This window comes from Copidosoma floridanum, unplaced genomic scaffold (assembly GCF_036245765.1).
Source record: "Copidosoma floridanum isolate Cflo_tuat_1 unplaced genomic scaffold, Cflo_Japanese_pri ptg000017l, whole genome shotgun sequence".
Taxonomy (NCBI): Eukaryota; Metazoa; Arthropoda; class Insecta; order Hymenoptera; family Encyrtidae; genus Copidosoma; species Copidosoma floridanum.
The window spans coordinates 3,245,342-3,267,607 of NW_028321894.1; the positions used below are offsets into that span (position 1 = coordinate 3,245,342).

The following is a 22,266-nucleotide window of genomic DNA, read 5'->3' on the forward strand; positions in this document are numbered from 1 at the left end:
TTTTTAGATAGTTTTTAGTATAGCTCTTATTTTGAATGATTTATTAGCAATAGCAAAAGATAAGCTCAAAGTTTTGTAAAAATAAGCAAGATTTTTACTTTAGTTTAGTAGGATAAACTAGGTGGCGTGAAAGTAACATCGCAGTAGGTGGGTTTGGTTACAATACCCCCCAAGATACTGTCGAATACCACAGTCATTCAACAGCACTGCATCAAAAGTAGAGTCTTAAGTCATGTAGGAGGGTACAAATGACTAACATTGTATTTCTTCTCTAACTACTAAAATAAACGAGTGCCACAAGTAAAAATCATTCTTAACGCCAGCATCTCTAGAGTTACACTAAGAAACGTCTAACTAGAGCCCAATCTGCTCTAAAACATTGGGGCTTCATGTATATTCCTTTAACCAACCTGGTGCTACCAGTGCAGACTATTACAACAGCAAGCCAGAAAAAACAACCCTGCAGAGTTAAGGCCACCATATCCTCTGGAAATTTTGTTAGCCTCCTCTTAAGTGGTTCGTATCAACGGCAAACCCACAGAGGAGGTATTCTCCAGGCTTACTTTCCTAACCAATGATAAACGGTAATTTATCTGGAAAAAAACTCAAAGACAAGATATTCTGACACTAGTGGTGTATCTCTCGCTCATACAATCTCCATACACACAGACTCTGAGGGTAAGAATCCAGTTACCTACAACGAGTTCTCCATCATTGAGAATGATAATAAGGAATGACTGGAAGAATCACCACTGACTCTTTTAAGGGCCATCCAACAATGAACGACATTGACAACAAATACATTTTTTTAACCATTTCTGGCAACAATTTGTCCACTTAAAGAAAATATAAAGCCAAACACTGTTATACTAAGTCTATCATTAACTGTCAGACGATACATGCACAATTTTTGCCATAAGGCTGGAAACTCTGACCACCTACCCCTCTGCAGAACCTTCGGAACTCTAAGCCTTTAACTGTAAATAACTGATTTTTTTGATGGTCTGCGAATGTCCCTACCTTAAATTACCAAATCAACTGAGCTATTTAAAAAAAAGGTGCTTTGGACACTAACATCTCTAGCATAATACCAAGAGACGTTAGCCGAGAGCTCTACAACTAGCTTTAACACTTTAGACATTGTCAATTTCCTTTTGATCAGGGTGATGCTACAACAATAGTCCACAGAAGACCATTTCAAGTGATCCAGGTAGTCACGTTTGCTAGTAGCTTTAGCAAAGAAAGAGTTAAGCTCTTTAGTTCTTTTGATGGCCGTTAAGCGTTGAACTATGTTGTCAGCAAATATATAACGACTTTGAAAAGTTAACATACAATAGCCTTTAGGTCTTACAGAAGCTTTAACCATACTAAAAAACAGCCTTTAGGTCTCAGAACAGCTTTACCCTTGCCTAAAGTCGCAAAAGAGCGAGTTGGAAGAAAAACTTTAGATGTTTTTAATGTATACATTTTGAGATGTCAAAATACTAACGCAAAACATTTATTGGGATTAAAACAGCAGCATTAGAACTGATGAATGGAGAATACATAAAATGAGGTGTTAGCTTTTTATTGTAATCATGACAGTAATCGCTCAAATCTTGTATGTTTTCAAATAGGTGAAAGAATGTGTATTTTGACTCATTGTGGCGATAACAAATGAAGAGATGAGGCTCTATATTCCTTTTCCTCTGATAAAAAAGTTGCAAAAAAAAAACAACGTTCCTTCGGGGTCAATCATTTTTTTGTGGCGTTAGAAGTACACGGTACTTGACAACATCATATTTTTTTTTCTTCTTAAAGCTTATTATATGACGTAATAAGCCAGTTGGACTCCAAAAAAAAGTTCTTTGTATGAAGTTTTTTATTTCAAGAATGGTCAAAAAAAGATGTACAAATCTTAACTAAAAACGTTTCACATTATGTATTAACACACTACGGAGTTGTATTGACTGAGTCCCAGGCAAAGCTGCAGACCGAGGGGGGGGGGCGCTACTTCCTTATATGCCGTGGAACACACACTTTTTTTACTATAAAACTGAAATTTCATACCATTTTTAATGCTGGAAACTGACTTTCGTAAGGTAGTAAAGGCAGTTACATATGAATGATAATAAAAATGATTAGAATAAGGCTCGTTGATAAAAATCTTGTGAGAGCTTGATACATTTTAATTTCCAGTTTTGATGCATAAAAAAGCTTTCAATATCATGTTATCACGTAATATTGTAAACAAAGTGTTAATTTTACTATTATGCGAGATGCAGGTTTCCTTTAAACAGAAACCCTATTTCTTTAGTAAAAATTTCTACTTCCAATCCCTCGGGGCTTTTGAGAAATATTCTTTTTTTATAAGGGTGTTTTGTACTGTTTCACTGACTTTTCCGGTATTATAATCAACGCTTGCGTGCATGCGAGGATTGTACGAAAGCATTAATTAAATTAATATCTTTTAAAAAAATATACATTCAACTGCATCGTTCTACTTATCTAAAGAAGTCTAACGTAAACATAATAAAGTAGCCAAAATATGGTTATAGATTGGAAGTTAACATGTGTTTATGTTATCCAAGTGGGATAATATATTATTTTAATTATTTTATTAGAAAGCAGTACAATAATTTATCAACAAACATTGTCAGATAAGCTGAGACCAACTATAGTTCGAAATAACAAAATAAAATTTACCAGCTTTTAGTATTGTGTACTATTTTCTCTGAAACGTATAACACTTTTCAGCTTCAAAGATATTCCTATGCATCAGCTTTTCACATGAATTATCTCGTTCTCCTATCAAAAAACCTGGCAGCAAAAACAAACAAATGCAGCAGATATCTCTCACTGAGGGAGTACGAAATTATCATATTTAAAAGATGAATTAAAAGAAAATTTTCTTGCCACTAGCGAAAAAATATTATTAAGTTCTGCCTATTTTAATGTTGCCATCTAATTAAAAAATATAGCATCTTCTGTTAAGAAGTTTAGTGAAAGTGGTAAGCATAAACTGTCATAAGCACAGTGTATAAAAAATTTGTTTATTCCCTAGTGTAAATGATTTTTTAAATTTTACGTTTTAACAAAGATAAATACTATGCATTGTATGTGAGATGAGAAGTTTGTTGTTAGTGATTCTCGTGGAGAAGAGTGCCCCTCTCTTGAGAAATAGATTATTACCAATAGTCTTATAGAGTCTGTATCCACTATTAAGCCAACGACGTATAATGAATCGATAAAAAAAAGAGGTTATCTTCAAGGTACTCCAAATCTTATAGTATACTGCAGGCACAACTGCCTTTGCTTAAGAGCTACGTGTAAAAGAGTTCAATAACAGGTAAGTAATGTACTAACCATATTTACGATGCCTTAATCTATTAGCAGTAAAAGCAAAAATGGTATGATTGGGGGTGGATGTACGAAGTTATATCTGTTATAACTTTTGTTATTTATCCAATCATATTTTTATATCATATTTTTCGTAGAAAATCTTTAATGCGTTCCTTTAAAAACGATAAGCCCCGAAAAAAACTAGAGTAAACATTGGTAATCAGGTACTTCGTAAATTTTTGTTTAAATTATATAAAATTAACACCTTCCAGCATATTTTTTATCATCTTTGAGTATTAATTCTAGTTTTTATAGCATAACCCTTAATTATATGTTTTTTGTACTTCATAAATTATTTTACCTTGATTCAGAGAAACAGGTAAAAAAAATTGATTTTTAGTGAATTTATAGTTCTGTTAAGGCTTCAAAGGCTAAAATTAGAAATTTTTTTTATTTTTTAGGTCCCGGCAATGTCGTTTTAAAGTTCGATCTAAAAATTAGACGAAAAACAACAAGTAGACTCAAAAATCGAGCAAAAATAGTTACTGCTTCATAATGACCACAATTATTTTCACTTTAATTTAACGCAATGTTGCTTTTGCTGCAGCTGTTTTGGCTAACCATCTGCCAGCAGGTGCTCAACTTAATAAAAAAATTTGTAACTGTCGTACGTCTCCCAAAAATAAAAGGAATATTATCCCAGTCCTAACTAATACGGCTTGTCAGTTGTATGAACATTGTAGATAAAACGAGAAATTCCGCTTTCTTTAAAATTCTAAAAATTCTTATGTAGCGGCTCTCACTATTCTACAGTATTTGTACGTTAAATGTTAACGTTGTGTTAGTAAAGGTATGTATTCTCTAATTTAATGTTGACACTTAGCAACACAATGAAAAATTAATTAGAACTGATTGTTTGCACATAATAACTTGTCATGAATGTTATTCATTTGAAACTGCAAGGCATACGAAAAAATTAAAACTATTGATTTCAAAGTCAACACAGTCTAGCTCCTGTTGCTGTTACTTTAGACACTTGCTGAGGTCTTGAAATCCATCAGAATATGGTTAAAAGCAATATTCAATTGAACTAGACTAAATTGTGCGAATTTCATTGACTTAGCAGCATCTTCATGCAATATTTAAAGTGTTAAAAATAATGGTCCTCTTTCCAATCCAAATCAAGTTAATCTTACCGAGGCTGCAGCTTCATTAACACATAAGCTACCCTTAAATACTTAGCAAAGTGCAAGCAGACGTGATCTTCGTGTGTCTTTTGCAAATAAGAAAAATTTTGCCACAGCATCCACTGGTTTGGCAAATCGTTTGTATGGAGATGTGAAGAATAATGGCTTTTGTTTGCATAAAAGTTATCTTAGAGATTATCTTCGATTCCCATCTTGCAACTTCTGCTCTTGTCAACCATTGATAAGGTGATCGTCAACACAGTTTTATAGAAGATCAAGCAGCCACGAAGCAGAACAAGCAAACATTAGTTCTTGAAATTTTAAAAAATGTGAAATGTAGACTGATTTGCATACTGAAGAATTGCTATTTTACAGCTTTAAAGTATTACAATAACAGTTTTTCCACGGCACCTTTCGCCAGTAAACTGAACTATTGTCAAATGGACCTCGGAACCTTGAAGTATACATTCGTCTCGCAACATGCTGAGGATTTCAGAAAAAAGTATGCGCAAGCTTTTGCACTGTAAATTTATGCAGAACGGTAAAGTTTTCCCGAAGTTGGCATTACAAGAATAACAAACTTGCCAAGATTTATTAATACATTTTCAAGTGATCAGCGTTTTCTTAAAAATCAAAAAGCAAGCAATATTTCTTAACAGGATGCGAGCACAGAAACTCTGAACGTCCAAGTCAATCACAATATAAATCGAACAAATATGCACATTTAAATTTTTTTGCGTTGATTTAATAATGCGCAACGTTTCGCTGACAATATGTGTCAGCCTCATCAGGCTACAAAACTAAAATTAAAAACACACAATGAGTGATCTGGAAAGTTCAAACACAAAATACAATAAATTTTGATGTAAATTGTTACCGCAGGTACGCGAGAACTCGTAAGTTTGGTTGACTTACTCGTCACCTGTCGTGCTATCGACTGACAATAAATTACAACAACAAGCCAGCGCCTATATAGGTAAAGGCGTAAAGGTAAACGGTAAAGGACGATAAACTCGATCAGGACATTTAAACTTTCGTAGTAAAGAGAGATATGCTCTATTTAAGAAAAGCACATCCTCCTTTCTATTGATGTTGTGTTTGTCAAGTTTTAAATAAAGCGTTTTGAAAACAATTCTTATTTTGTAATTGGATTCTTTGTCAAGGATTTTAAAGTTATCCCGATCAAATTCATGGTCAAAATTTATTTGGTGTGCACAAACAGCGGAGACAGAGTTCTTACTTTTCATATGTTCACTAATGCGGACCTCCGCCGGTCACTTTGTTTCACCCACATATGACGCAGGACAATTTTTACAATTAAACTTATAAACTACATTTGTCTGTTGATGTTTATTCGTTGTATCTTCTTCCAAGCAGACGATATGCTGCAGTTTATTGTTAATAAAAGTGTAAGTGTTAATATTGTAGGGTTATAACATGGTTGAAATTTTTTAAAAATTGTTGTCAAAGTATGGTATGCAAATTTTGCAGAGAGGGTAGGTGTTTGTAGTGCTTCTGTTATGATTACTATATTTGTGTTTTTGTAATCTGACCCTAATAAGTTTATTAATAAAGTTAAAAGGGTAATTGTTTTTTATTAACAGGTTCTTCACCCTAGCAATATTTACACCGTAAAAACGTGTACTGGCAAGTAAGATCGCTCCATCAACTAAATTAAAATTAATCTTTCTCTGATAGCTAGCTGGATAACCAGAAAAATAATTTAAGATTCGTCCGGAAGAAGTAGGTTTTTTAAACCAGTCAAAATTGAAATAATTAGAATTTCTTATTATCGTCAAGTCTTAAAAGTTGAGTTTCTTGTCAATATCTATTTCATATGTAAATTGTAGTTTGGGATGATATAAATTAAAAATGATTAAAATTTGGTCAATATGGTTAACATTAATAAAAAGAAATATATCATCTACGTAACGAAAATAAATAGATGGAATAATGTTATAGTTATTATTTAAGATAGAGAGACAATCATTTTCCAGGTCGTCCATTACAAGGTCAGCAAACAAAGGTGAAATAGGAGAACCCATTGGCGTGCCGAAAATTTGTTGATAAAAAATGTTGTCAAAAGTAAAAGAAGTATTATGGAACAAAAATTCTGTACATTGTCGAATTTTATCAACCGGGATTCAACATTTATTTATTATGGTCACAATACGTCGATTGATGCTCCGTAGTACCAAGTCTAGAGGAATATTAGTAAATAGGGAGCTGACATTTAAAGACATTAGTCTATAATTAGTAGTGGGTTTTATATTTCTTAGTTTGTTTTTTTAATTCAAAGCTAGTATTAATGTGTGATATTGGAACGTTGACTGACTTCTTGAGTTCATCGTAAATCACTTTTGCTAGAAAATATGTATGGCTATTGATAAGAGAGACGATAGGACGTAAAGGGGCATTTACCTTGTGAATTTTTGGCAAGCTATAACATTTAGCTAGAGTTGTATCTGTGAGGAACAAAGCGTTGAGATGGTATGTTCTAAAAAGGAAGCCGTTAGATTTGAGATTCTTTAAAATGTTAGAGGTTCTTTTTTGTAGAGAGTTTAATGGATTTTTTAAAATAATTTTATACGTCGATTTATTGGACAGTAAATTGTGCATTCTTTTCGTATAGTTACTTTTTTTGAGACAAACCGTAAGGTTGCCTTTGTCAGCAGAGGTGAAAGATATATGGAGATTTTTGTTTAGAAAATTTTTGTTGATTATAAATTTTTTGCATATTGGCGGTCCTTTTTAGAAAAAGCTGGCTTTTGTTAACAAGCATAAACTAAATATTTAGATACTTTGTCACGGATTTTGGTCTTTACTCGATCGTTCGTGTCGAAGTGTAAGAGACCAACTTCTAGGTTTTAGATAATACATAAAAAATCGCTTTCACGAAAAAATGATGGGAGATTGAAATTCGGTCCAAGAGATGCAATTTCAGCGACATCTTTAGGAATGGCTATATTTGTTAAATTGTGTATTAAATTATTGTTCATGGTTGTGGTGTTTGTTTTCAATAAGATTTTTTCAAATTTCTTATGTAACGTATGATTAGATCTCCTGTAGATGGTATTTTGTTTGATGCTGACAAATTTATAATGTTGTTTACAAATATTGTAGTCTAATTTGATTGACGCGATGTGCTCTTTTAAACGGGGAATTAAGTATTGCAAAAATGTAATATGTGTGTTAATGTCGCTAATTTCGAAGTTTAGAAGTTTCTGACAGAAATGTAAGGTACTTTTGTTGAAATCGGCATGTATCGGTTTGCAACGGAAGTTGACACTTGAAAACTTATTGTAGAGGTGTTTCATGTGGTTAGAAAAAACCCTCGCGTACCTGCATTTAAGTAAAAATCTTCGTTGTGCCATACTGGTTGATAGTTGTATGTGCAGGTCCTTCCAGCGTTTTAAAGCATTGGAGGTATGAGCCCCAATTATCCCTGCGATGATTTGGTAGAAGTGTGGGATGGTGTCCGAGTCCTCCTCTGATATGAGACTCATGTTAATGGTTTCTTAGTATATATTAGTGCCGTCCGGTGAATTTAGAAAATCAAAGTGATCAGTGATCCGTTGGGGGTGAAATGTGAGAAAAAGAATTAATAAAGGTAAAGTGCAATGTAATTTTCTTGCGTTGATTTATTAATGCGCAACGTTTAGCTGACAATATCCGTCAGCCTTATCAGGCTACAAGAAGTAGGCTTGAAAAACCTACTTCTTTTGGACGAATCTTAAATTATTTCTATGGTCATCCAGTTAGCTATAAGAGAAATACTGTTTTTCATTTAGTTGATAGGGCGATCTTACTTGCCAGTACACATTTTTACGGTGTTAATATTGCTAAGGTGAAAAACCTGTTGATAAAAAACAATTACACTTTGAACTTTATTGATAAAAACTTTAAGGTCAGATTAAAAAGACACAAATATAGCAATCATAATAGAAGCACTACAAACACCTACCCTCTCTGCAGAATTGGCAAATCATACATTTACAATAATTTTTAAAAAATTTCGACCATGTTAAGACCCGACAATATTTACACTTACCCTCTTATTAACAATAAACTGCAGCATATCGTCCGCTTAGGAAAAAATACAACGAATAAACTTAAACAGACAAATGTAGTACATAAGTTTTATTGTAAAAATTGTCCTGCGTCATATGTGGGTGAAACAAAGCGAGCAGTGAAGGTTCACATCAGTAAACTTATGAAAAGTAAGAACTCTGATTCCATTGTTTGTGCACACCAAATCAATTTTGACCATAAATTCGATTGGGATAACTTAAAAACCGTTGACAAAGAATCCTATTAGGAAAAAAAAATTATTTTCGAAATGCTTCATATAAAACTCGACAAACACAACATCAATAGAAAAGAGGATATGCTTCTCTTTAATAGAGCATACCTTCCTTTACTTCGAAAGTTTAAATAACCCGATCGAGTTCATCGCCCTTTACTGTCTACCTTTGCGGCTCCGCCTATATAAGCGCTGGCTTGTTGTTGTAATGTATTGTCAGTCGATAGCACGACAGGTGACAAGTAAGTCAACCAAACTTACGAATTCTCACGTACCTGTGGTAACAATTTACATCAAAATTTATTGTATTTTGTGTTTGAGCCTTCTAGATCACTCATTGTGTGTTTTGAATTTTAATTTTGTAGCCTGATAAGGCTGACGCATATTGTCAGTGAAACGTTGCGCATTAATAAATGAACGCAAGAAAATTTAAATAAACTTTACTTGTATTTATTTATTTTCTTACATTTCGCCCCCAACGGATTACAGATCACTTTAAATTTCCAAATTTATTGAAGGGCACTGATATATACCTTTAAGCCATTTACATAAGTCTTGGATCCGAAGAAGACTCGGACACCATCCCACACTTCTACCAAAACATCGCAGGGAGATTTGGGGCTCATACCTTCAATGCTTTAAAAAGCTGGAAGGACCTGCACATACAACTATTAACCAGTATGGCACAATAAAGATTTTTACTCAATTGCAGGTACGCTAGGGTATTTTTTAACCACATAAAACACCTCTACAATAAGTGTTCGAGAGTCAATTTCCGTTGCAAACCGATACTTGCCAATTTCAACAAAAGTACCTTACATTTCTGTCAGAAACTTCTGAACTTTGAAATTAGCGACATTAATACACATACTTGATTTCTGCAAAACTCAATTTCCCTTTCAAAAGATCACATTGCGTCATTAAAATTAAACTTCAATATACGTGAACAACATTATAAATTTGTCACCATCAAACAAAATACCGTTTACAGAAGATCTAATCATACGTCACATAAAAAATTTTTAAAAATCTTACCAAAAACAAACACCACAACCAGTAACAATGATTTAATACACAATTTAACGAATATAGCCATTTCTAAAGATGTCACTGAAATTGCATTAATTGGATCGAATTTCAATCTACCATCAAGTTTTCCTGAACGCGATTTTTTATGTATTATCTGAAACCTAGAAGTTGGTCTCTCACACATCGATACGGAAAGAATGCATAGCTTACTGTCTGATAAATCAACGTATAAAATCATTTAAAAAAACCCGTTAAACTCTCTACAAAAGAGAACCTCTAACATTTTAAAGAATTTCAAATCTAACGGCTTTCTTTCTAGAACATACCATCCCATCGCTTCGTCGCTCACAGATACAACTGTAGCTAAATGTTACGGCTTGCCAAAAATTTACAAGGTCGATGCCCCTTTACGGCCTATCGTCTCTCTTATCAATAGCAATACATATTTTCAAGCAAAAGTAATTTACGCTGAACTGAAGAAGTCAGTCAACGTTCCAATATCACACATTATTAATAGCTTTGAATTAAAAAACAAACTAAAAAATATATAACCCACTACTAATTATAGACTAATGTCTTTAGATGTCAGCTCCCTATTTACTTATATTCCTCTAGAGTTGGTACTACAAAGCGTCGATCGACGTATTGTGACCATAATAGATAAATGTTGAATCCCGGTCGATGAAATTCGACAATGTACAGAATTTTTGTTCAATAATACTTTTTTTACTTTTGACAACATTTTTTAACAACAAATTTTCGGCACGCCAATAGGTTCTCTCATTTTACCTTTGTTTGCTGACCTTGTAATTCATATAATCCCAAACTACAATTTACGTATGAAATAGAGATTGACAAAAAACTCAACTTTTTGGACTTGACAATAATAAGAAGTTCTAATTATTTTAATTTCAACTGGTTTAAAAAACCTACTTTTTCCGGACAAATCTTAAATTATTTTTCTGGTAATCCACTTAGCTATAACAGAAATATTGTTTTTAATTTAGTTCATAGGGCGATCTTACTTGCCAGTACGCGTTTTTACGGTGTTAATATTGCTAGGGAAGAAAACCTGTTGATAAAAAACAATTACCCTTTTAACTTTATTGATGAATATATCGAGGTCAGATTACAAAGACACAAATATAGTAATCATAACAGAAGCACTACAAACACCTACCCTCTCTGCAAAATTGGCATACCATACGTTGACAATAATTTTGAAAAAATTTCAACCATTTTGTAACCCTACAATATTAACACTAACTCTCTTATTAACAATAAATTGCAGCATATTGTCCACTTAAAAAAAGATAAAACGAATAAACATAAACATACAAATTTTGTATATAAGTTTTATTGCAAAAATTGTCCTGCGTCATATGTGGGTGAAACAAAGCGAGCGGTGGAAGTCCACATCAGTGAACATATAAAAAGTAAAAACTCTGATTCCGTTGTTTGTGCACACCAAATCAATTTTGACCATGAATTCGATTAGAACAACCTTAAAATCCTTGACAAAGAATCCAAATACAAAAAAAGAATTATTTCCGAAATGCTTCATATAAAACTCGACAAACACAACATCAATAGAAAAGAGGATGTGCTTTTCTTTAATAGAGCATATCTTCCTTTACTACGAAAGATTAAATGTCCTGATCGAGTTTATCGTCCTTTACCGTTCACCTTTGTGCCTCTACATATATAAGCGCTGGCTTGTTGTTGTAATTTATTGTCAGTCGATAGCACGACAGGTGACGAGTAAGTCAACCAAACTTACGAATTCTCGCGTACCTGCGGTAACAATTTACATCAAAATTTATTGTACTTTGTGTTTGAGCCTTCTAGATCACTTATTGTGTGTTTTTAATTTTAATTTTGTAGCCTGATAAGGCTGACGCATATTATCAGCGAAACGTTGCGCATTATTAAATCAACGCAAGAAAATTTAAATACACTTTACTTGTTTTTATTTATTTTCTTACATTTCACCCCCAACGGATTACTAATCACTTTGAATTTCCAAATTCACTGGAGGGCACTGATATATACTAAAAAATATGCACATGTTTATGAAAACGTGTTCAATGATAAATTTTACAGCAGAAAAATTATAAAAGCAAAGATTATAAAGACAATAAAATTTAGTAGCTCAAAAAACCGAGTCTCTTTGTAAGTCTTTTAATTTCTAATTTTTTCTTACTAGTTATACTTATTTTAGTATCATGCATAAAAATCGTCATTACAGTAAAAGAATACAACTTGTCTACTGTAAAATGAAATCGAATTAGAAAAAAACAATTAACTTTAACTCGTACATGTTTACATTTTTTAGATATGCATTCTTTCTGTCACATGTTTTAGTAAATGTGGAACAAAAATGTACAGTTGAAAACCAAATAATAGAGAAATTTGTTCAAGCAGCTAAGACTGTGATATTATAATTTGGATGGACGAAAAAAACTCCATTTTATAAAAGGGACCACAAATAAGATACTAAACGCACTTATTTGACATTTCACAGTAACCCGAGGACATAGAAAACCTCTTTTAGCAAGTTTAACAAGAAAAAATCAGAAAATCAGACGCTGTGTATGATCCAATTTTAAACTATAATTTGAAAGAAATAATCAGAGAATCAGACGCTGAGCATGATCCAATTTTTTGTTTTCCCTCTACAGAATGTTACCAATCTTTTTAACATGAGGCTTGATTTTAACATGCCACTTGAGTGAGACTATATGAGTATAATGTATTTTAAGAAAACTTCTTAGTGGATACATAGTAGGAGGGAAACATTTCTGACTTTCTGAAGAATACAGGAAGCTTGTTGGAAAAATTAATCGCAATTTGACGAAGAAACAAATATCAGATCGCACATTACTAGTCAACCATCTAATTTCTTCTGTTTTTCTTGTTTTCTGTTTTTTCTATGTTTAAATATTCAGGAAATTCAAATGCGATAGCGTTTTTTTAAGATGGCCTTTACAGCTGATATTGGTAAAATGTTTCACCAAATTTTGATTGACTCGTAGGATTAAAAATGGTAGCAGATTCTTTGGCGTAACTAGCCCAACCATAATACAAAGATTTTTATTAAAATATTGTTGCCTATGGTACAAAGTCTGTGCTCGATGAGCTTTGAGAGTATTGAAGCAACTGTTACAATGCGAACATAATAACTTCCCTGTAGGAGTGCAAATTTTTGAGAATAACTTCTCCATGGATGATTTTTAACTTATCACTAATAAGTTAAACCAGACCTTAGCCACTCAACAGGTGCTGATAAGTAATCTTCAGGCTGGCGGCTTTTCTTTGAGTGAACGAGCTGCCAATGAAAGCACTCTTTGTCAAGGCCATAGTCTTCGTTCAAAACATCTTGAAACAGTAGAGGGCATTTCCACACTAGCTTTGTGGTGGAATACAAAGACAACTATACTTTTCTAAGAGGTCATTGACCAAATTAAATCTACTGAGTGACTTTCTAAAAGATTTGTACTGTCAGAGTAAGCTCACTTATTTGATTCTCAAGATTGGTTATTCCAGTATCGTATTGCCAGAACTGTAATTCAAGACACGTGGCTCTTAAACTTATAGTGGAATCAGCTACTGCCCTAAATGTTAGTGAGAAAATAGTCAGAGTTCCATGGGTCACTAAGAGACTAAAAATCAATTGAAGTACTTAGGTGGCTTCATTAGAGCACATCAAATAAGAGGATAGTAAAACTATACTACTTTTAAGACGCTTCTTAGCGAGTTTATGCAGCTGCCATTCATATCAAGATAGTTTCTTTCTATAATACTTACAAGGTTCAACTACTTGTAGTCAAAGCCAGGGTGATACCGGTTAAGGTTATAAGTATTTATCAGTAAGAGCTATCTAGAGCTACTCTTCTGGAAGATTTCATTACTCACATGAAAACTGTTCTAGACGTCGACTCACTACCTAAATATTCTGTTATGTATGCTTGAACATACTCTGAGAGAAAACTAGCATGATGTTTTAACTATGCTTTAAGGTGAACCACTTTTGTAGTCAATAGGATCTTAAAAATCTAGTCTTGGCTGCCAGCAAACTCATAGAACCATGTGAAATCTAGCTACAATTATGCAGACGCTGCCACTCAGGGTGTCATGTCGCTACAGGTTTAAGCCTAGAGTATTTGGTGTCATGGCCTGAAATAGCTCTAAGCCCTGACTTACATATTTGTAAAAATTCGATTAGCTTACCAGAATTTGTCTTAGAAAAACGGCAAAAGATTATCACATTTGCCACCCAAGTCGATAGCTACAACAAACTGTTATTATTGTATTTTTTGTTAACCAGAACAGTTCGACTTTTGGCATATACTTTTTGTGGTCATAATTGCGTTAAAAGATCAATTTCAAGCACTATATTGTTTTTAAACTTCCACAAGTTTAGTAAAGCTAAAAACACATTGATCAAAACTTTAAGTCTCGTTTTAATCGGATAGTTCATCTTTGTCGTCTGGTAATCAGCTTCCAACGAGCTCTCGTTTCATGTTTTTTGAATACTTTGTGGATATATCCAGGTTGCTTGAAGTGAGAGGATGCCTTTTCGATGCTCCTGCACCTTTTTATGGTGGAAAACATTTTATGTTGCTGGATCCGGCCTGTGAACTTATGACTTTACTAGCAAGATTTGCCCATCAACAAACGTATCAAGGAGGCTCTTAGCAAACCTGTACGTATCAGTCTTCTTGGTACTGTTTAGTCCATTCCCGAACACTTGTTAGTATCATAATTGCTTTATGTGTCTACTGCGCTTGCTATTGTGCACGTAACAGGCAGCCTCAAATGGCTGACTTAACAGAGTTTCATGTTGCCGGTACAGGACCATTTCTGACTAGTGGTCTCGAATACGTGAGTCTTGTTTCAGTGAAAACATCGAAAGGTCAAGGGCATGAATAACAAAAGACTGACAAATGTTTTTTTTTGCTTTCACAGCTACAAAGGCAATTTACATGGAGATAATTTCTGATAAGACTTTAACGGCATTCATTGAAGCCTTAAACAGATTTATGGCACGTAGAGGACATTGTCAAATGTTGCTAATTGTGAGTGATAATGAAATGAGTTCCCATGGTTCTGATAAAAAGCTGCTTTACAAGCTTCTAGAGGCTTCCAAATTTCATTTAACAGTGGCAGAAATACTTGCTAACGATGGTGTTGGCTGGTCCTTCATACCACCCTCTGCGCCTATTTTGGTAATTTGGAGTAAGTAGGAGAAATCTTTGAGAGTTGGGAGAATGATCCGTTAAGAAACATTGCTACAGCACGGTTGGAGACTGCATCCTCACATATTAAGAACTAAGGACCTTGCTATGTAAAATTAAAGCTGCCTCAAACTTTCACCCTCGTACTGTTAAAAGTAGCAATGCATCTGATCCAACCCCATTAATTGTGGATAATTTTCAAATCGGTAAATCTCTCATTTAAGTGCCTGAGCCAAAATACGCCCGTAAACACATTTTGCCTCTAGCTCGGTAAAAATGGGTATCGTAGTTAGGTGATCACTTTTCCATAAAATGAAAAAAAAAAGTATTTTTGTACAAGCCAACAGCAAATGAAATGGCGTCAGTCAAAAGCTCATTTGGAATATGGATCGACTCAATCCTTTTGCAAATCAGCCCATTAAAAAGGTTACTTAAGTCTTTTTAGGTCAGGTCATACCATTTAAGTTGCATGAGTTAAAACGTCCACTTCAAAACATAAAAGACTAGTAACCAAGTTGTATATATTACCCGTTTTGACAACTGACTAAATGAACATTTTATTTTAATTTCATTTATCTACATTCTACAATTTTTTTTATAAATATCTTTTGGCATCTTTGCTGGACCACAATCCATTTTTACGTGCATTATCATGATATGCAGTAGATTTAGGTTTAAGTTTGTATTGCGTTGTGTTACAAATTACACGCACTTAACCCTTCTAGTTTTTGCGGTTTGTTACGGCTGGTGGTTATTTAATTTTAATTATATATCAATGTGTATGGCAAAAATGTACTTATTCTTTTCTATGACTGTATAAGGCACCTGTCAAATGATGCATTTTGTTTTGATTTTGTAGTTTGAACTTTTCATCAAGATTGTAGTTCTGCAATTTTTCCATTTTGCGTATAAGTTCCTTTAACTAATAAATTCACACGTATCTATACATTTCTTTGTACATTATATTTCGTTCATGGTGGATATCATTCAATAATGATTCAACAAGCTGTGGATTATTAAGTTCCCGACAAAGCTAGCAGTACGTACACGCTTTTGCGTTTATGCGTGGCTTACAGTACAGAAAGGTGGTGCCAGATTGCTTTGCTACCAAAATCTTAAGGTCAGGTAAAGTTAGCAAATCCACTACATAAAGTCGTTAACCTTACTTAAAAATTTTTTTCGTTAGATAATAACAGCACAAATAAGACACTAAGTTTGAGCACTGATCCTAATACGGTAAGATGGTTAAAAAGAATGTTAAAAGACGTGGAAGTCACTTTTTTGCAATGTACGAAAAAAAAGCATTTGATGAATTAGGTATAATAAACAAAGACATGCGTTACAAAAATATAAGTTTAGTAAAGTAGTTATGTGACTCTAACGCTTGTCGGTAAATTAGAAATTCATACGACAAATGGTAAACAAGCGAATGTTGATACATCTATATCATTGTATCAAGTGGTGCATATGCATAGATGGCGGTACTTTCAATACAATCACTCGATATTCTCCATATATGCCCTTTTTCTCAATATCTAATATACTTAAGACTTATAATATCAAACCACATTAATTCTTCTTCAAAAAAGTTTTCTTAAGAAATAAATAAGAATGAAAAAAATATCCTCCCCGGGTGCGGATCGAACACACAACCTCCTGTTTACTAGAAAGTTGCTCTACCACTTGAGCTACCAAGGAGCTGTACATTCAATTGCACCATAAGTTAATATAAGTTCCTCATTCTCAATTTTCAGAGCTATCTTTCACCAGAGCCCGATAAAGTAGTTATGTGACTCTAATGATTGTCGAACGACAAAGATCGAACGTGATTCATTAGTTGTTAAAAAAGTAATTTTTTAAAACTGGCATTGAGAGGACTCAGTTTAATTGTACAACAGTTTAAAATTTTCGCAGGATTTTGTGTACAATCCTTTTATTATTTGACGAAACAGGCAGGTGGACAACGAAAAAATCAGTTTTCTATGAGTTGGTTGACTCCATTTTGAAACTGTATGTTATTCACGTTCGTAATCATTGCAAGGGTGACGTATGCGTTATTTACGATGGTGACCAAGATAATTCATTTTCTTATACATAAACAATGATGTACTCTTGCCGTACAGTAGAAAGCATCAGTCGAGATATTAAATAAGATCGCATTATTGTTATTTGTATGCATGTAAGACATATGCACAATTGTAAGTAAATATTTTATGAGATCGGAATTCTCATTGTTCTTCCGTTTTGAAATGTAAGAAAATCAAAAGACAATTTTGATTAAAATTTTGCAAAACTCTCTATGTGGCCGCATTTTCATTTCACTGTCCCACCACTATCAGACTGCGAAAGCTCTTTTTTTTTTAAACAGTTTTGTTCACACTTTGGCTAGGTATAGTGGTATGGTATTGCAGAATGTTATAGAGCAACTCACGAATAACAAAAACACGTTTGAAGAGTTATTCTAAGTTGACCCAAAACTTTTTTGTGGCCATTTTTCAGGACCTTTTTTCAGTTTTTGTAAAGCTTCTCCAAAGGTGTGACATTGATCTGTTTAAGATTTTGTATAGGTATTGAGGCCTATAAAATACATATTCTGTCAAAGTTTTAAGTCTTTGTATGCTACAGAACAAAAGTTATGGAATTAAAAAAAAGTTATTTTTGGCAATTGACTAAACATCAACAGGACCAAACAGAATTTAAAAAAACTCATTAAACGCTGTAAAAAAGTTACCTTTTCAGACTCTCACGTTATATTAATGCTTCAGCTTGAGGTGTTAGCAAAAGAAAAAAAATGTGATTACAAATTATTTTTTGAATGTGATTTATTTCTTAATACTAAATTTAATAATAGTGTTTTATTAATTTCTTTATTTAAATGCATATGAGACGTATACCAAATTGTAACAATACATATTAAAACAGTATTATTATGATTGCTTTTCCTGTTTTAAAGCCTGAAGAAATCAATAAAAAATTTTATTCGAAATTTTTTAGAATTTTCTCTATAGCTGCATTTAAAGGTCAGCACCCCCCCCCCAGTCCTATTAACAGAGTGCGAAGGATTTTTTTTGATACCAATTTTTTTCACACCTTAACTGAGTGTCATGGTACGGTATTGCAGAATATTGTAGAGCAACTCACGATTTACGAAAAACACGTTTGAAAAATTAGTCAAATGTTGGCCTAAAACTTTTTTTGGCTTTTTTTGAAAAGACAATTTTTTAGTTTTTTCAAAGCTTTTTAAAGATTATAAAATTAATCTTGCTTAAAGTATCTATGGGCTTAAAGGCTTATAAAACACATATTTTATCAAAGTTTCTTAGTATGCAACAAAGCAAAAGATATGGAATTAAAAAAAAAAAAAGTACGAAAGAGTGGTTTTTTGCAGTTAACTAAGAAACCACAAAACTAATTAAAACTAAAAAAAACTCATTAAATTTGTATTTTTATTGAGCATTTATTTCTTCAATACACGTTATTTGTTAAATGCATATTTTTTTTACTCTTTCCACAAAAAAGAGACTTTGATGACTTTGACTATTTTTTCACCAACTTGCCGTATTGGAATCGGTGTTTGAACCTTAAGTGTTATTCGTATTATTATTATTTAATAAGAAACAATTTTAAGACCTCTATACAATTTCATATTTTTGGAGGTACGAATTAGCTAACTTCATCCGAATGTTACTGGTAAGAATACAAAAGTGGGAAAGGCACGCATGCCTGCCTGCTATTCACCACTGTTACGTGTGAACAAGAGAAAGAGTCGTTGTAGCCGTTGAGCAGAGTGGTCTACCGAGTAAAACCCTAAGAACTTATACATATTTTTTTTTTTTTTTTTTATATTATAGTGCTCTACGTCCGGCTCCTTTAATAAGGGCACTACTATGGGCACTTAGCACTTGGAAAAGGGACAAGAAAAGGGATGGGAGGCCTCCCATTACTGGGAGGGAGGTAGGGGGAAATTAGACAATCATGCTGCGAGGAGGTCGCCTAAACCCTCCTCGAGGAGCATTGCGTGGTAAAAAAGCACATGTGAGACTCACAGAGGTACTTGCCCGAAAGTCGCACTGGCCGGGAATCGAACCACGGTCTTCCACGTGCCAATCCACGACCTAGCCGACCGAGCCACCGCGCGCTCCAAGAACTTATGTATCAATCAATTGTGACTTATGCGCACATTATTATGTAAAAAAAGTTATCATGAAGACAAAATCGTACTCATGTGAACTGCCTCATAACTTTTAAATGCTATTAGTATATATTCTAATAGCACGTAAAGTCCTCATAAGTCACCTCATATAAAGATGTATATATGTATATATAAATACACCTTACACACATACACACATGCACGCATGTCCCATTTGTTTTTCCTTTTGACAAAATAATTAAAAGTTTTTTTTTTCTAAGTTAGAAAGCTTTTTTAATGCCTTTATCTAATTGCTCTTCACCAAGTATATAAAACAGTTAATGCAATGCTGAAATACAAAGAAATGAGAAATTTTTTTGCAAGTCATTTGGTTCAGATGAAAGTTTTACAAGCTACGTGAAGCTTGTTTGATGTTTAACAGTATTTTTTTTTTAAAAATTCCACAGATTATAAACAGCGTATTGTTTGTCGAAAAAAAAAAAACATAAGAAGACAGTGCTATTAATTAAAGCTTGTGTCGCGATGTCTAACTTTATAAACTTTTTGATTAAAGGATTCTGAGGTAAGGAATCTTAAAAATTTCTTTGACTTCTAATGGTAATAATTGTTTTAATTTATTAAGTACTATTAAATGACTTAAGGATAATATTCAAGTTCATTGTTTATGATTGTGCGGCTACTCAAGTTGAAAAACCATTTATAAATATGGACCTTATCGTTAACATTGTATTGTAATCAAAACAAAGTTCAATATCAAAAGATACCTTAACTAATCAATTTTTTTAAGACTATTTATAAAGCAGCAAATGCACAATAATTCAACATAATTTAAAAAAAAACAGTGATGTCTGGATATAAAATAAAAGAGAAGCATTATAGTACTGAGCGTAGAAACTAATGGTTAAAAGAGATTATATCTTAAAATACACTGGGAAAAAAAAATTTTAGACCTTAAAAAAGCCTTGATATATTGGATAATACAAAAAGACTTGATAGAATAAAGAAAAATAGTTTTAAAAAAAATACAAAAATACAAAAATACAGTAGAAAAAAAAGACACAACCACATTTGCCAGGCTACGAAAGAAATCTCTTCACGATGGAAAGAAAATAATTCAGACGGCTCTGAAAAAGCATTTCTCATTTGTATGTAATTTTTTTTTCTTATTGTTTGAAACTTTTTTTTGCTTTTATCAAGCTTTCTTTTGATTTCTAGTATCAAAGCTTTCTGCATTGCCTCAAGTCTGTATATTTTTTTCCCTTACATATTTTTATTCACTTTGTTTTAAATGCTTAGTTTAAAGATTTGCTCCTTCCAGACATTTATGTTGCATATATATGTTAGTTATGTTCAAAGTTTAAATTAACATATAACAAATTATTAAGAAAGCATCATTATCTGTAGATTATCAGAAGAACATTAGGTTATTAGTACACAACTTTTTTTATTTTTATGTTGTACGAAAAAAGCTACTGGTTAATAATCACAAAAATATGATACAAAAGGTTTTGATTCATTTTTTTTTTAATATAGAATTTTTTTGGCTGGCCTTGCAGTTCCACTGCATACATAAATATTACTAATAGAAGAGAACTGATCAGCAGTAGACAGCTTAGGCAGAAGTCAGCGCCCACATAGAGTCCTTTTCTATCTACTAGATACATGCCGTACACCCACTCATGTCTTCTCTTCCACTGCGCTGCTAGACGTGTGCATTTAGTTTAGCTTGTTTGCAGCAACAAGTCACTTGAATCGATAAAAAAAAAGTGATACACTCTCTACCGTAAGCACTGGCTATCTCTTTACTATTAGCAGACTATTTGTAGAAAAACGGTAAACTCTGCTTTCAGGTTGTCGTATTAGGTGGTTTTTTTGTGCAATACGAGACTTGTAGTTAAGAACATTTGAGGATATACAAGATTTTTACCTAAGCGCTGGTTGTTAATTAAAGTCACTGTTGGTAATGATAAACATTAACTGGCTTATTAAAGCTTTTTATCTTAATAAATTTATTTATTTAACGCAATAAAATTACTTTATTGCATTATACGCAATTTTTTAATATTTTTACATGTAAACATTAGATGTATTATTTATATTTTATATAAAATACAAACCTTAGCAGCACTATCATGAATTGTTCCCAGGTAAAGGGTTGCCTTCTGCGCTACATAAGCACTGTCGTCGTCCATACTATTAATAAGGTAACAGAATAAATTTGCTAACGTTGCTTGTAAAGAGCACTCTTTCTTTAACGGTGTAGAGTCTAGAAATCTTGCAATCAATGTTGCTTTTTCAACTGTAAAATTCGTATTCAGTTATTAACAAAGTCTATTCGTAGAAAATAGAATAAAAATTATTTGAGTCCACCATAAAGTCTTTTTATATTTAAGCTAGCACGTAGCAATTAAAATAGTTGTACTCAGGTAATAAATGAAAAAATATTAGATGCAAATGTTGAGAAACTTTCTAAAATACTAAGTTAAAATATAATCGTGGTTTTTTTACTTGCAAAATTTCTGGATAAAAAAGATTGGTTTTATCAGAAAAGGAAAAAATAAGGAAAACCTCAAACTTTCCGGTACTTTTGTAATCATTTCAGAAGTGTTGTGAAAAAGTTTATAAGCTTATTTGTTTCGAAAAAGAGGTGTCAATCCTTTATTAATTTACGATATTCATATTATGACTAAAAAACTTTTATTCAAGGTAAGAATCAAAGTACAAGTTTTGACGTTTTAGTGAAAATGGAGTCAAGCACTTCCTGGGGCCTATATCAGAAAAAAAGAAAAACAGAGAAAATAAAGAAATAATTAGTGAGAAAAAAAAGTAAGTGAGAGGGAGGGAAAGAGAAAAAGAAATATAACGTAGAGAAAGGCAATTGCAAACGTTAGCCATATAAACTATGATTTTTACTGTTTTGATTTAAACTAAACAAATAATCTTGTTCGATAAGTAGTAGAAGTATAATTAATTTTTCACTTATCTTTTACTTATTATAACTCTTTATGACTTCTTTAATACAATTCTTTGGTAAGC

General features: G+C 32.8%; 1 protein-coding gene across 1 annotated transcript in view; it reads right to left on the bottom strand.

Moving 5' to 3' along the window:
* Window positions 1-22,266, bottom strand: part of LOC106644845 (uncharacterized) — a 2,208,360-nt gene that overhangs the window by 567,698 nt on the left and 1,618,396 nt on the right. Inside the window, exon 39 of the mRNA XM_089592443.1 lies at window positions 21,348-21,529. Within this exon, the coding sequence (XP_089448569.1) occupies window positions 21,348-21,529 (182 nt within the window). The remainder of the gene's footprint in view (window positions 1-21,347; window positions 21,530-22,266) is intronic.